General features: G+C 46.6%; 1 protein-coding gene across 1 annotated transcript; it reads right to left on the minus strand.

Moving 5' to 3' along the window:
• Window positions 1-398: 398 nt before the first annotated feature.
• On the minus strand, window positions 399-10,139 carry znf408 (zinc finger protein 408). Its single transcript, XM_084024897.1, has 9 exons — window positions 9,900-10,139; window positions 8,682-8,967; window positions 7,324-7,385; window positions 6,636-6,862; window positions 4,545-5,158; window positions 3,864-4,073; window positions 3,653-3,776; window positions 2,926-3,159; window positions 399-1,473 (listed from the first exon to the last, which is right to left on the minus strand). The coding sequence occupies exons 2-9, from the start codon at window positions 8,961-8,963 to the stop codon at window positions 809-811; spliced, it is 2,418 nt and encodes an 805-aa protein (XP_083881023.1). The 5' UTR covers window positions 8,964-8,967; window positions 9,900-10,139; the 3' UTR covers window positions 399-808.
• Window positions 10,140-13,276: the final 3,137 nt, after the last annotated feature.

A 13,276-nucleotide genomic window follows, 5' to 3' on the forward strand; every position in this document is an offset into this window, starting at 1 on the left:
CTTCTTCGTCTTCTTCATCTTCGTCTTCTTTGATGTCCACTTCTTCGTCTTCATCTTCGCCTTCTTCTTCTTTGATGTCCATTTCTTCTTCGTCTTCATCTTCTTCGTTGTCTTCTTCTTTGTCCTCCAGATTGTCTCACTAATAAATGTGTGATCAGCCTCCTGGTCCTTCTAGTAGGTGAGTAGGCTCCTACTCGTCCACACATCTGGGACGATGAGTGCTGATAAAAGTCAGATCAGGTAAATAAATGATATATTTGACATGAATGATCTCATTCTGATGGATCTTACTTCTACCTTTCCACCCCTCCCTCCCTGCTGTTTTCTCTTTGCCCTCCTACGTGATCCCATTTCAAAAATCCATCCTTTTCTATTTATTACAAAAAGCCCAGTGTCACTTTTCAAATTAAAAAGTATTTATTCGACGTATTTGAATTAAATGTGTTTCTGCTGTGCCAGACTTTCACTGACGACTTATAAATCAATTCTTCACAATCAAAAGTTCATATTTTCTCATATAAAAGCAGCTAAATACGGATCTGTCTCAACTCAATGCGAGCCAGTCCACCTCGCCATGCGGTCTGGCTGATCGGGTCCAGTATCAGGTCCAGTATCGGGTCCAGTATCAGGTCCAGTATCAGGTCCAGTTCATGTGTCCTGATCACATGATGAGGGCAGCGTTGAAAAAACAGACGTGACCTAAATTAAAGCGAGATGTGAACACGATAGATCTGGTGCGACGGGACCAGATCAACGAGACCACCAGGTCTCAGACCAGGTCTCTCTGAGACCACCAGAGTCCGTCGGGCTACGCCGTGTTTATCTCGACTGTCTGGGCCACGGAGCAGAGTCCGCCGCCCTCCTCCTGTAAGATCAGCAGCTCCCCGACGGTCTGCTGCCCGTGGACCACAATGCACTGCTCCGCTCCCTCTGATATCACCACCTCCACCAGCTCCTGCCCCGCCCCCGCCGGCAGCGTGCTCTCCGAGGCGAGGAGCAGAGGGGCGGAGCTCGGCGAGGACAGGCCGTCGGCGTGGACGTAGACCACGTGCTGGATTTCACCTGAAGCCGCCTCCTCTCCTCCCGTCATCGCCACGGAGGTCTCCGCCCCCTCAGCTGACCCCGCCTCCTTCACCTCCTCCTTTCCCCGCCCTCTTCTCCGCCTCACCCGACCCTCCTCCTTGTCTCCTCCCCCCCGAGGCAGCGAGGTCCTCTTGGGTCGGCCTCTGATGGGCCTCGGGTGACTGGACTCCTCCGCCCTGCTGCTGCTGCTGGTCTCCTCCTCGTGTCCTCCCTCTGGCTCCGCCTCCTTCCCCTCCTCCTCCCGGGCTCCTCCCTCGGTCCGGTGGCGAGCCTGGTGCCTCAGCAGACTCTGTCTCACGGTGTAGGAGGCGCCGCAGTGGCAGCTGTACGGCTTCTCCATCAGGTGGGACGACTTGATGTGTCTCCGCAGCTTGGTGGCCAACGTGTAGCCTGAAGAGGAACAACAATAACAATCAAATCTAATCTGGATCCCAAAATCTTGTTTGCTTCAGTGAGTTTTCTTGACCTCAAGTCTTAGAGCTATTATTATTCATGATCTTAGAACTGTGGGATTAAGAGGTTTAAACCATGTTTTTTAACCATATTTTATTATTTGTATTAATTAAAGGATAAAGCATCTTTATTTATATTGTTTGATCATTTGTAAGTTAACAGTTTGTTTATTTTATTATATTGTATCTTATCTGAAGTTAAACTGTATGTAAACTGACTAGAAATAAACGTCTGTGTGACTTTTAACGATTTAACTACTGTAATCAGATTTTGAAAATATGTTTGTCGGCTGCAGCAGAACCGAACATCTGCAGAAGAACCACGCTGATTGTTCGTCGTGTCCCTGGCGGCCTTTTTCAGACTCATTTCTCACTCTTTCCTTTCAGCTGCAGTTTGTTTTCACTCTGATACTCTTTTTATGATTATTATTATTATTCTTTGACAAAAGAACAAAGTCACGAGCATCAGTTTAATTGAGCCAACAGCAGAAGGCAACTTAATCCTCTTATTTTAATGACGTGTTAAGAGCTCATGCATGAAACACTCCAATGAATGATTCAGAATGTCTGAAGTTTATTATTATTATTATTATTATGGAGATTATTATTACTATCTCCACCAGGAGGATCATGAAGCCAAGCCAAGTGCCTGAAACATGCATTCTCTCTGCTGGCCACCAGGGGGCGACTCCTCTCTGGTTGTATAGAAGTCTATGAGAAAATGGTCCTACTTCTCTCTGCTGGCCACCAGGGGGCGACTCCTCTCTGGTTGTATAGAAGTCTATGAGAAAATGGTCCTACTTCTCTCTGCTGGCCACCAGGGGGCGACTCCTCTCTGGTTGTATAGAAGTCTATGAGAAAATGGTCCTACTTCTCTCTTGATGTATTATCTCAGTAAACGTTGTAAACATGATGGTGAGTTGTGACTGCCCCCTACTGGCATTCAATATAAGTGCGACTAGATTGACTGACATTGTTACACTGAGAATTTTTTTTACCTCAGACAATAAAATTCTGTAGAAATTCAGCATTATACTGATATAATGTATAACAATTACTTCATCTTATTATATGATTGTATGACACTATCTTGACTATCTTATTATCTCATTATGGTCTAACAAACATTGACGGAGAGCCACAAACTCCACGTGCTGTGTTTGCAGTTTGCTGTTGTCGTAAAATGCAGGTTTTAAAGCAGGTATGTGTCGAATCTTTATCTTATCATATTTTTCTTATAAAAAAAGAAAAAAAGGAGTCTGTGACAGGCGGCTCCGATCCCCGTGAGAAGGTTTGGCAACAGGGAGGAGAGATAAGAGCTTTCGTCTCCACCTTTTTTTCTTTATCAGAATCTCATTTCCCTTTTAAATTCCTGCCGTCCCGCTCTGACCTTTCCCACAGACGGGGCAGCGATGGGGCCGTTCTCCGGTGTGCAGCCTCTCGTGGGACTTCAGGCTGTGCGGATCCCTCAGAGACTTCCCACAGAAGCTGCAGAGGAAACCTCCGCCGGTGTGGGAGAACATGTGCCGACGCAGGTCCGGCTTCTGGGAGAAGGTCTGGTCGCACTCGGAGCACGGGTACGGCTTCTCCCCGCTGTGAATCCTCAAGTGAGACTCCAGGTTGCCTGAGAGAGAGACAGACAGTCAGATAGACGGGCAGTCGGGGGATTATAGGCTGCAAAAACAACGGAAGTCAAGTAAGTTCATCAGCGCGATGACAACCAGCTGTCTTTCATAATTAACCAGATACTTCAGGCCAAATGAGAAGATCAATATCGATTTAGTCTTCGTGTGTTCGTTAACGTAATTAGCTCGGGGGAGTGAGACAGCTAGCAAGGTGTCCTGCTACATTTTAACTAGAAAGTTGTCTTATTTAGACGCCTGCTTGTTTATTGTAACCCTGTACATTTCCCCACTGTGCGACTAATAAAGGATCATCTTATCTTATATATAACTAAAACTGCTAACGACAATAATCATTTCATAAGCAACATTTCAGTTCAGCTCAGATGATGATAGTTAAGAACCTGCTGGACAAAGATCTGACCCGAGCGACGTAATCAGAATGAGCACACCTGTTACACCAGCTGTTGCTGCAGCTCCAGGATCAGACTTTACCTTTCTGACTGAAGCTCTTCCCACAGTGCTGACAGATGTGAGGTTTTTCCCCCGTGTGGAGCTTCATGTGGTTCCTCAGGGAGCCGGAGTTGGCCAGTAGCTTTGGGCAGACTGAGCACTGAACCTGACGGAGGGAAACCAATGAGTGAATAGAAACGTGTATTTTGTGTTGTATTTATACTTATTGTGTGTATCCGACCCCACCACCTACCTTGGGCGGCTGCGTGTACACCATCCGGCTGCAGTGCAGGAGGCGGTGGATGCGGAGGGAGGGCCGGCGGGCGAACGCCTTGCCACAGTGCTCACAGCCGTAGGGTTTCTCCCCCGAGTGCAGCACCAGGTGCTCCTTCAGGTCCCGCTTCAGGCCGTAGGACTTGTCACAGTGGGGGCAGGAGAAGGGCCGCTCGCCGCGGTGACTCATCTAACGAGCAGATGTGTGATGACTCAGCATTATTGGTCACAGAGGGAACAGCCAGTAAAGAGCAAAAGACCTCCCGTACCAAACAAACACCACCGGTGACGGAGCTGCGAACTAGAGATGCTGCTAACAAAGATTCATTGTTGCAATCAATATGTCTACCTACCCACCTGTCTGTCTACCTGTCTACCTACCCGTCTGTCTACCTACCTATCACACAGGGAGACAGGAGACACAGAGAGCAGCAGAGACAGAAGGAAGTAATAAATCCTATCCGACTATCTGTGTAAATGTTGATTAATAAGGATGTCGGCTCACAGATGGTGATGATATCTTTGTGGTAACTTAGAAAACCTGTCTTCATCACAGAGTGTGTGTGATTGTGTTATGTATCTGTGTTTAAATATCAGACTTTTGAACTCAACAGAAGACCCTCTGGAGGACCACGAGGTGGATCTGGTCGCCGTGCGGTACCTGATGGGCTCTGAAGCTCTCTGCCGAGGTGTAGCTCTTCCCACAGTCCTGGCAGCTGAAGGGTTTCTCCTCCGTGTGGCTGAACTGGTGTTTCTTTAAGTGGCCGATCTGGTAGAACCTTTTCCCGCAGCTGGAGCAGCGGTAACGCCTCTCTCTGATCTCTGGACGCCATGGGAGGGTCGCCCCGGCAACACCCGCCACCGCTGTGGCAGCCTCGGGGTCCGACATCGCCTCGGGAACCGCCTCCTCCGCGGTGGACGTGGCGTCGGCCCGGCTCCGTCTGCCCGTCTGTCCGGGCGGGTCGGGGGAGGCGGGGGAGGGCTGCTTCCCCCGGCCCGGCAGGCAGTGAACGCGTCTGGGTTTGGCAGCCAGACGGGAGCTGCAGCGGGGGGGAGGAGGGTCCGCCTGTCTGTCTGGAGGTTCACAGCCCGTCTGTCTGTCTGAGCTGTCTGTGTGACGGCCCTCGGCCCTCCTCTTCCTCAGGTGACTCCTCCTGATGCACCGGCGTAGGTTTCTGTGCTGCTCTTCTTCCTCCTCTTCCTCTCCCTTCTCTTCACGGATGGAAACCTCGGCAACCGAAGTCTCTGAGACTTTGTTGTTTTCCAGCTGGACATCTGTGTGTGAAACGGTTAGTTTGACCGATTTCCACTGATTGTTGCTGTTTTGTCTTATTTTGTTTGTTTCTTTTCTTTTCTGTAAAGTGTCTTTGGGTTTGATAATCACTATACAAATTAAATGTTTTATTATTATTATTAAAACTTTATTTATTTCACAACATCTGTTTTTCTACATGCAAATGTTCCATTTATTATTCTATTCTATCTCCTCCCACATTATTTAATGTAGATTATTTTAACATTTTTCTAATAATAACCTTTTAATAAATGCATTTTCTTGTATAATTATAATAATTATAATTAATATTATTAAGGTATTATCTACTCATTGGTACATTCACATAGAAACTCCAACTTTTAAACCTTCCACATCCTCCATACGTTCAGGCTGTTAAAGACACGTTTACATCGTGTGTGTTGGAGTGAAAGTTTTCAGAGGTTTAAAATCTTTTCCAAAAATTACTTTATACATTCTTCATGTATAATTAATTCATTCATTTGTGAAGCAAAAACACTTAACTTTGTACTTGGATTTTTTTTAAATACTGTTTTTCATTTAGATTAAACAATTAAATGTTTGCCTTCTGGAAATATTCCCACTTGTTTCCATTTAATTGCTATTTTAAAAAGAATTCACCGTAAAGCTTCTTTGAACCCCTCGTTGCTGTACTTCCTTCCGATATTACAGCTTTCTGTTTTTAATTAATATTTGCTCCCACAATGTAATTTCCCCTGCAGGGATCAATTGTTTCTCATCTTATTATCTTTCATTTAGCATTCATAATTGTTATGCCGATGCATTCGTGACTTATAGGCCCGAGCTCTTTAAATCAGCATTATTAATAAGATAATATATCAGCAGTGGAGTCTCACTCTGTTGCTGCTGGTGCTTTTTCTGCATGAAGCTCCTCCTTAATGAGGAGGTGTTTATTTCTATATAACCAACGTGCTTCAATGAGTTTGTTTTCATCATCTGTAATTATTCATCTCAGCTTTTTAAGGTTATGTCGGAGCATCCGAGAGGTTTCTCTTCACAAAGCTCTCACGTGGAACTAACGGATAACGGATCATTCGTCTGCTGAGACCTTTGTGTTTCCATTTAACCATAACTCACACTAAACACACACTAAACTCTGCTGGAGTTAAAGTCCAGCAGAAAACTGGAACTATTTGTTCACTGAAGACGAGTTTGTTCACAAATCTCCTGTCGGCTCTAATTCACTTTTTAATCAAAATGCTAAATCTAATTCATGTTTCTAAGTGTAACTTAGAAAGTTGCTTGAAATTATGCATTTTATATAATTAATAATATTTATAGAAATATATATTGGATTCTGTTTTTGTCATTGATTAAACTGCAAGATGGACTTTAATGCACCACGGAGGCTGAAATGAAACATCACTTTCCTGCAGGATTAACCTGTCTGTGTGCCTGTCTGTGTGCCCGTATGTGTGCCTGTCTTACAGCCGTTACCTGTCTGTCTGGCGGTGGCGTCCTGTACCTCCGCTGTCTGACTTTTCCCTGTGGCGGCGGCGTTGGCGGCGTTGGCGTCTCCGTACAGCAGCAGCTCCGTTCCCGGCCGGACGTCCCGACACACCCTCAGACATGCGTGCACGCACTCGCCCGCACACGCCCCCGCGCCGCAGGAGCACCGCACCGCCACGTTCTGCTGGGCTCGGCTGCGAGCCTGGCAGGCGAATCTGGGGGGGAAAAGATGCGAGATGCAACAATGATATTAAGAGTTCATAACTCATGATCCATGATGTGTGTGGTTTCTATCTAGACCTGTTTGCTCTTTTATTCTACTGTGTTCAGGACTCGTCTGGACCCCACGCTGGCCTGCAGCCCCCCAGCCAATCAGCAGCCTGTTTGTCATTCCCAGGACAAACACGCTGTGTTGTGACTGCTGATGGACTGATAGAAAAATATGAGTGCATAGGATGTTATGGATACATTTGACAGTGTTTTGGACGGAGAATGTGGCCAATGAGATGCAGGCTGGGTTTACATTAGCCCTGCAAGAGGGGGAACCCTCCAGGCATCAGAGGCAATAAATTACAATAAATCAAACTAATCCAGGTGTTTATTCCCAGTAAATAAATGTGGATTAAGAGGAGAAAAATCCCCAGTAAGCTTTGTGTGAAGCAGCGAGTTAACTCACTTGATCCAGACGGCTTTCTCTCGTAAGGAGTCTTCTTTAAGTGCCGCCGTCTCCATCAGTGTCTAAAACACATCATAGAAGTTTAGTTAGTTAGTTATTCACAAAGCTGCTGACAGATGAACGACATCACCGCGTCCCAGTGATTGGCTGACAGCCGACAGGTTTACTGGCAGCGTCTGACTCCATTAAGTGGCCTTGAATATTATCAGCTTCCTCCTCCGTGAAGCTGCTGCGGCTCTCATCGTGTCTGAGGATCTGATTCGCACAAGGTCGACTCTAAACGAAGCCGAAAGGCCTGAATCCACTCGGCTCCTTCTTCTGTCTGCAGAGATAAAGAGGCTTCCAACTAAAGTGGAGGCTGCTGAATGGAAGAAATCACGAGACGCTTTGAATCTAAATGAGACGACTGACAGCACAGAACCAGATAAACGCTTTAAAAAAAGAAAAGAGGAACGTCGATGCCTTGTTTGACAAGGACTGCATCTTTGTTGCAGAATGCTCGTTAGCGTTTTGGGGTAATTGGATCGTTGCAGCCGGGCGGATGTTGGAGGATTCAGGTACAAACGTCTGATAGTTGCAGGTTTCATTTGTTCTTTTCGCAGCTCCAGAAAAAAAGAAAGTCTTCGGTTGAGTTCAGCACAAATGTTCTAAACTCAAAATGCAATCATGACGACTCAAACAGAATCGTGTAGCGAGTACGAGCACTGAACGGGCATCAGGGAGTGGCTCGATGGACGGTAATGTTAATGAAAGGATCTGTGGGTTGATATGATGGCACCGTTTTTGACTTTCATGGTCCCCAGCTGATGCATCCTACAGACTTTGGTGATCCCCTGACATGCCCTCTAGCGCCACCATGAGGTTGAAATGTCTGGTTTTGAGTAACAACAAGTCGTCAGGTATCTTTAATCTTCTTCCAATGGCTAATTCCAGCTGGAGTCCCCCGGCCTGTTATAGACACCCTGAAATACAATTAGGGGTGAGTATTGGCAAGAACCTCACGATACGATACGTATCACGATACTTTGGTCACAATACGTATCACGATATAAATATAGATGAAAACACAAGTACCTGTGAAATTCATTGGAATAAATATTGAAAACAAAATGAAAAAGGATAAAGTACTGCATTCACAACGCATCTAAACATGAATCTTTTTTTTTTTTTTAATCGATCTTTGGAGTTGAAAAATCGATATTGTATTGGGCGGCAAAGAATCAGATATATTGGCGTATCGATATTTTTACCCACCCTTAAACACCCCTAAAAATAAATAAATCATAGTACAGTTATCATTACAGGATAATGGGAAAAGGCATACAAACATATGGCAGATGAATGTGCATTACATTTACCTTCTCTGCTTCCATGGCGCCGGTCCAGCACGTCTTGGATCTGGACTCGATGGTGGGTTCGCCGTCCGGGCTCCGAGGTCCCGGGTCGGCATGCCACGCGGAGGCCCACTCCGTGTCCCCGTCGGGCCCCAGCAGGGATCCAGCCTGCAGCGAGCGGCCGACCCACCACAGACCCATCCTGCCTGCACGGAGCCGCGACGGCCCCACGGCGAAGCCACAGGGGAGCACCGTGGAGAGGAGCGAGGCCACAGCAGACGGGACGGGGGGAGCGGGACTGGCCATCAACCTGAAACCCCCAAAACAGACAGGTTACAGGCACATTCCTTCATATATCCGTGATGTCAAATTAATGCTACATTCTGTTTTTATTCCTGAGTCATTTTATTCTGGCTTCTCAATGGCTCATGTAGAGCCCTAAAAATCCCCTTAAATGTGTGTGTATAATATACACATTTAACTGTACTATGTGCATTCCTGTTCAAATGTTGGTCGCCAGTACAGTTAATGTAGAAAACCTAAGAGAATTGGCAGAATAAAAGCAATTAAACAGTTTTATTATTATTATAATTATTATTATTACTCTTTTTTTACATCACAGAGAATTAGATGTTCAAGCAGGTCAAACAAAAAAAAGGTCTTTTAATGGTTTTAACAGCGATCCAGAGGTGGAAAGAAGTTATGTTGTAATTTCCAGTATCATTTTACTTGAGTATTTATTATTTTCTTTTCTACTTTATCTTGATTTAAAATGTATTCTACTCCTCATATTTTCAAGACAGACACTTTAGTTTTAATGCATTTGATGGGAATTATAGATGATTATTTCTTATGGACATGTGGTAAGATTCAATTAACTTTGTAAAAAAAAAAAAAAAAACAGGAGAAATTTCATGAATAGAGATACTTTTTACTTAAACCTGAACCTGTACTTTTTTTTTACTTTTACCTGGGTAAAGAAGTAGAATCAATACTATAACTAATACTTGTACTTTTACCGGAGTATCTGTACTAACAAGCCTTCAATCCGACTCCCGTATTGTTTTTTAACGCAGGGCAAACGCATGTCTGACCAACATTGACCGACAGCGGTGCTCCCTCCGTTAGCTCCCAACTGTCCGGGCTGACTAAACTGAAGGACCGCCCACCGCCTATTGACCGAGCATGTTATTGATTATTGATTAATCACTAAAAAAGATCGTAAGTGTGTTTATGACTCACCAAAGTTAACGTTGCAGCCTCTGTCGATGTTTTACAGCAACTTGTGTTAAGTTAGCATCAGTTAGCTAACATGCTAATCTGTTCGCAAAACGACGACTTTATCGATCGTGTCGGTGATCATCGTAGGCGTGTTCGTACTTCTGACGTGCGCGTGAGCCTTTTTAATTGAGTGCTCATTAGCATGCAACTTCAATCAGTCCGACGTAAACTCTGGGAAAGCCATTCGTTATCCAGCGAGAAAAGGCACCACCGGAAGTCCGCGTCGTCTACGGTCCGACCGGAAGTGTCCGGAAACAGAGATGGGAGCATTTTAGTTCCGCCGACGGTTAATAAACTGCATATGATGAGGTTGTAGTCATGGTATGATGTAAATGTTTCTTTATTAATATATGGTTATATATTTTGCACATATTTTAAAAAAGTACCCGCATTATTCTTTTTTTAATTTAATTTAAGAATTAAGAAATGAAGCAATACAGTTTTTTGTTTTTAAATCTCTACACGTGTTGCCATTTAAAGATTCAATTATCCACCAGATGGCGACACAGACCCTATTTTCATACGTATGTTTCGGTTTTCACATGGAAGGCTGATGATCGGCTTGCTACATGGCACCTGGTATTTGTGGTGATGGACAGAGGGACGCTCAGGTTCAAGAGGGTTCAAGAGGCTCAGATTAAACCACGGCAGGTGCAGATTAAACCAAGGCAGGTACAGATTTAACCATGCCAGGTGCAGATTAAACCAAGGCAGGTACAGATTTAACCATGCCAGGTGCAGATTAAACCACAGCAGGTGCAGATTAAACCACACCAGGTGCAGATTAAACCACGCCAGGTGCAGATTAAACCACGCCAGGTGCAGATTAAACCACGCCAGGTGCAGAGCAGGTGCAGATTAAACCACGGCAGGTGCAGATTAAACCACGGCAGGTGCAGATTTAACCATGGCAGGTGCAAATTAAACCACGCCAGGTGCAGATTAAACCACAGCAGGTGCAGATTAAACCATGGCAGGTGCAGATTGAACCACGCCAGGTGCAGATTAAACCACGCCAGGTGCAGATTGAACCACGCCAGGTGCAGATTGAACCACGCCAGGTGCAGATTAAACCACGCCAGGTGCAGATTAAACCACGCCAGGTGCAGATTTAACCATGCCAGGTGCAGAGCAGGTGCAGATTAAACCACAGCAGGTGCAGATTAAACCACGGCAGGTGCAGATTAAACCACGCCAGGTGCAGATTAAACCATGGCGCTGGTGTTGAAGAGGTTTTAGTTCCAGACAACGAACGTTGGAATCCTTCAACCGTTACCAGTCAAGCTGATGACAGAGAAGAACAAGTCTAATTTGATTGGCTCCAGTTTTGTTTTACAGTCAGAAGAGTAGATAAATGACGTCACCATGACGACGTCCACTTCTTGTATACAGGCTTTGGTTATAACATGATAAAGTGCTATCCTTTATTTCTGGGTTTAGATTTGAAGTTGAGGTTTAGATTGCTGTCATGTGATTTAACGTTCTCACAAACAGCAGCGACATGATTTTAGGTCACAAACCGTTTCTGTTTAACCAAAAGCAGTGAGAGAGGGACGATTCATCCGGAGGCCCGGGGCAGAGAGGTGAACCGGTGTGTGTGTGTGTGTGTGTGTGTGTGTGTGTGTGTGTGTGTGTGTGTGTGTGTGTGTGTGTGTGTGTGTGTGTGTGTGTGTGTGTGTGTGGAGGGTGGGGTGCAGAGGATCCTTAAAAGAAGCCTATTCAGTCATAAGGGAATGCTGACACCATGAGGAACCCACCCTGCTGAGCAAATACAAATTTACCGTAATTTTATTTTTCCTGTGAGTCAGCGCCGCGTCATGTTTACCTTTTCGGCCGTTGCCACGGAAACACTGAGCTCACTGACCGAGACGTGAAAGACGTGTTTGTACCTGGAAATTCCTGAGCAGTGCCAGGAATGACCGCCCCTCTACCTGTCTGACCCCCTCTACCTGTCTGACCATCCTCTACCTGTCTGACCGCCCTCTACCTGTCTGACCATCCTCTACCTGTCTGACCATCCTCTACCTGTCTGACCGCCCTCTACCTGTCTGACCATCCTCTACCTGTCTGACCATCCTCTACCTGTCTGACCACCCTCTACCTGTCTGACCTCCCCTCTACCTGTCTGACCCCCTCTACCTGTCTGACCATCCTCTACCTGTCTGACCACCCTCTACCTGTCTGACCTCCCCTCTACCTGTCTGACCATCCTCTACCTGTCTGACTGCCCTCTACCTGTCTGACAACCCTCTACCTGTCTGACCATCCTCTACCTGTCTGACCACCCCTCTACCTGTCTGACCATCCTCTACCTGTCTGACCACCCCTCTACCTGTCTGACCATCCTCTACCTGTCTGACCCCCTCTACCTGTCTGACCATCCTCTACCTATTTGACCCCCTCTACCTGTCTGACCATCCTCTACCTGTCTGACCCCCTCTACCTGTCTGACCATCCTCTACCTGTCTGAGCATCCTCTACCTCTCTGACCATCCTCTACCTGTCGGACCATCCTCTACCTGTCTGACTGCCCCTCTACCTGTCTGTCTGACCACCCTCTACAGGTCTAACCGCCCTCTGCCTGTCTGACCATCCTCTACCTGTCTGACCACCCCTCTACCTGTCTGACCATCCTCTACCTGTCTGACCCCCTCTACCTCTCTGACCATCCTCTACCTGTCTGACCACCCCTCTACCTGTCTGACCATCCTCTACCTGTCTGACCCCCTCTACCTCTCTGACCATCCTCTACCTGTCGGACCATCCTCTACCTGTCTGTCTGACCACCCTCTACAGGTCTAACCGCCCTCTGCCTGTCTGACCATCCTCTACCTGTCTGACCATCCTCTACCTGTCTGACCCCCTCTACCTGTCTGACCATCCTCTACCTATCTGACCCCCTCTACCTGTCTGACCATCCTCTACCTGTCTGACCATCCTCTACCTGTCTGACCCCCTCTACCTGTCTGACCCCCTCTACCTCTCTGACCATCCTCTACCTGCCTGACTGCCCCTCTACCTGTCTGTCTGACCACCCTCTACAGGTCTAACCGCCCTCTGCCTGTCTGACCATCCTCTACCTGTCTGACCACCCCTCTACCTGTCTGACAATCCTCTACCTGTCTGACTGCCCTCTACCTGTCTTACCATCCTCTACCTGTCTGACCATCCTCTACCTGTCTGACCCCCTCTACCTGTCTGACCATCCTCTACCTGTCTGACCCCCTCTACCTGTCTGACCATCCTCTACCTATCTGACCCCCTCTACCTGTCTGACCATCCTCTACCTGTCTGACCATCCTCTACCTGTCTGACCCCCTCTACCTGTCTGACCCCCT

Source organism: Eutrigla gurnardus (assembly GCF_963514095.1).
Source record: "Eutrigla gurnardus genome assembly, chromosome: 1".
In the NCBI taxonomy this organism is placed as follows: Eukaryota; Metazoa; Chordata; class Actinopteri; order Perciformes; family Triglidae; genus Eutrigla; species Eutrigla gurnardus.

Bases quoted from the DNA above. Each gene is read 5' to 3' on its own strand.
- znf408 (XM_084024897.1), bottom strand. From the start codon at position 8,963: ATGGCCAGTCCCGCTCCCCCCGTCCCGTCTGCTGTGGCCTCGCTCCTC. The intron at 3,777-3,863 runs GTAGGTGGTGGG...TCCCTCCGTCAG, and splicing joins TGTACACGCAGCCGCCCAAG to GTTCAGTGCTCAGTCTGCCC. The intron at 3,160-3,652 runs GTAAAGTCTGAT...TCTCTCTCTCAG, and splicing joins GAAGAGCTTCAGTCAGAAAG to GCAACCTGGAGTCTCACTTG.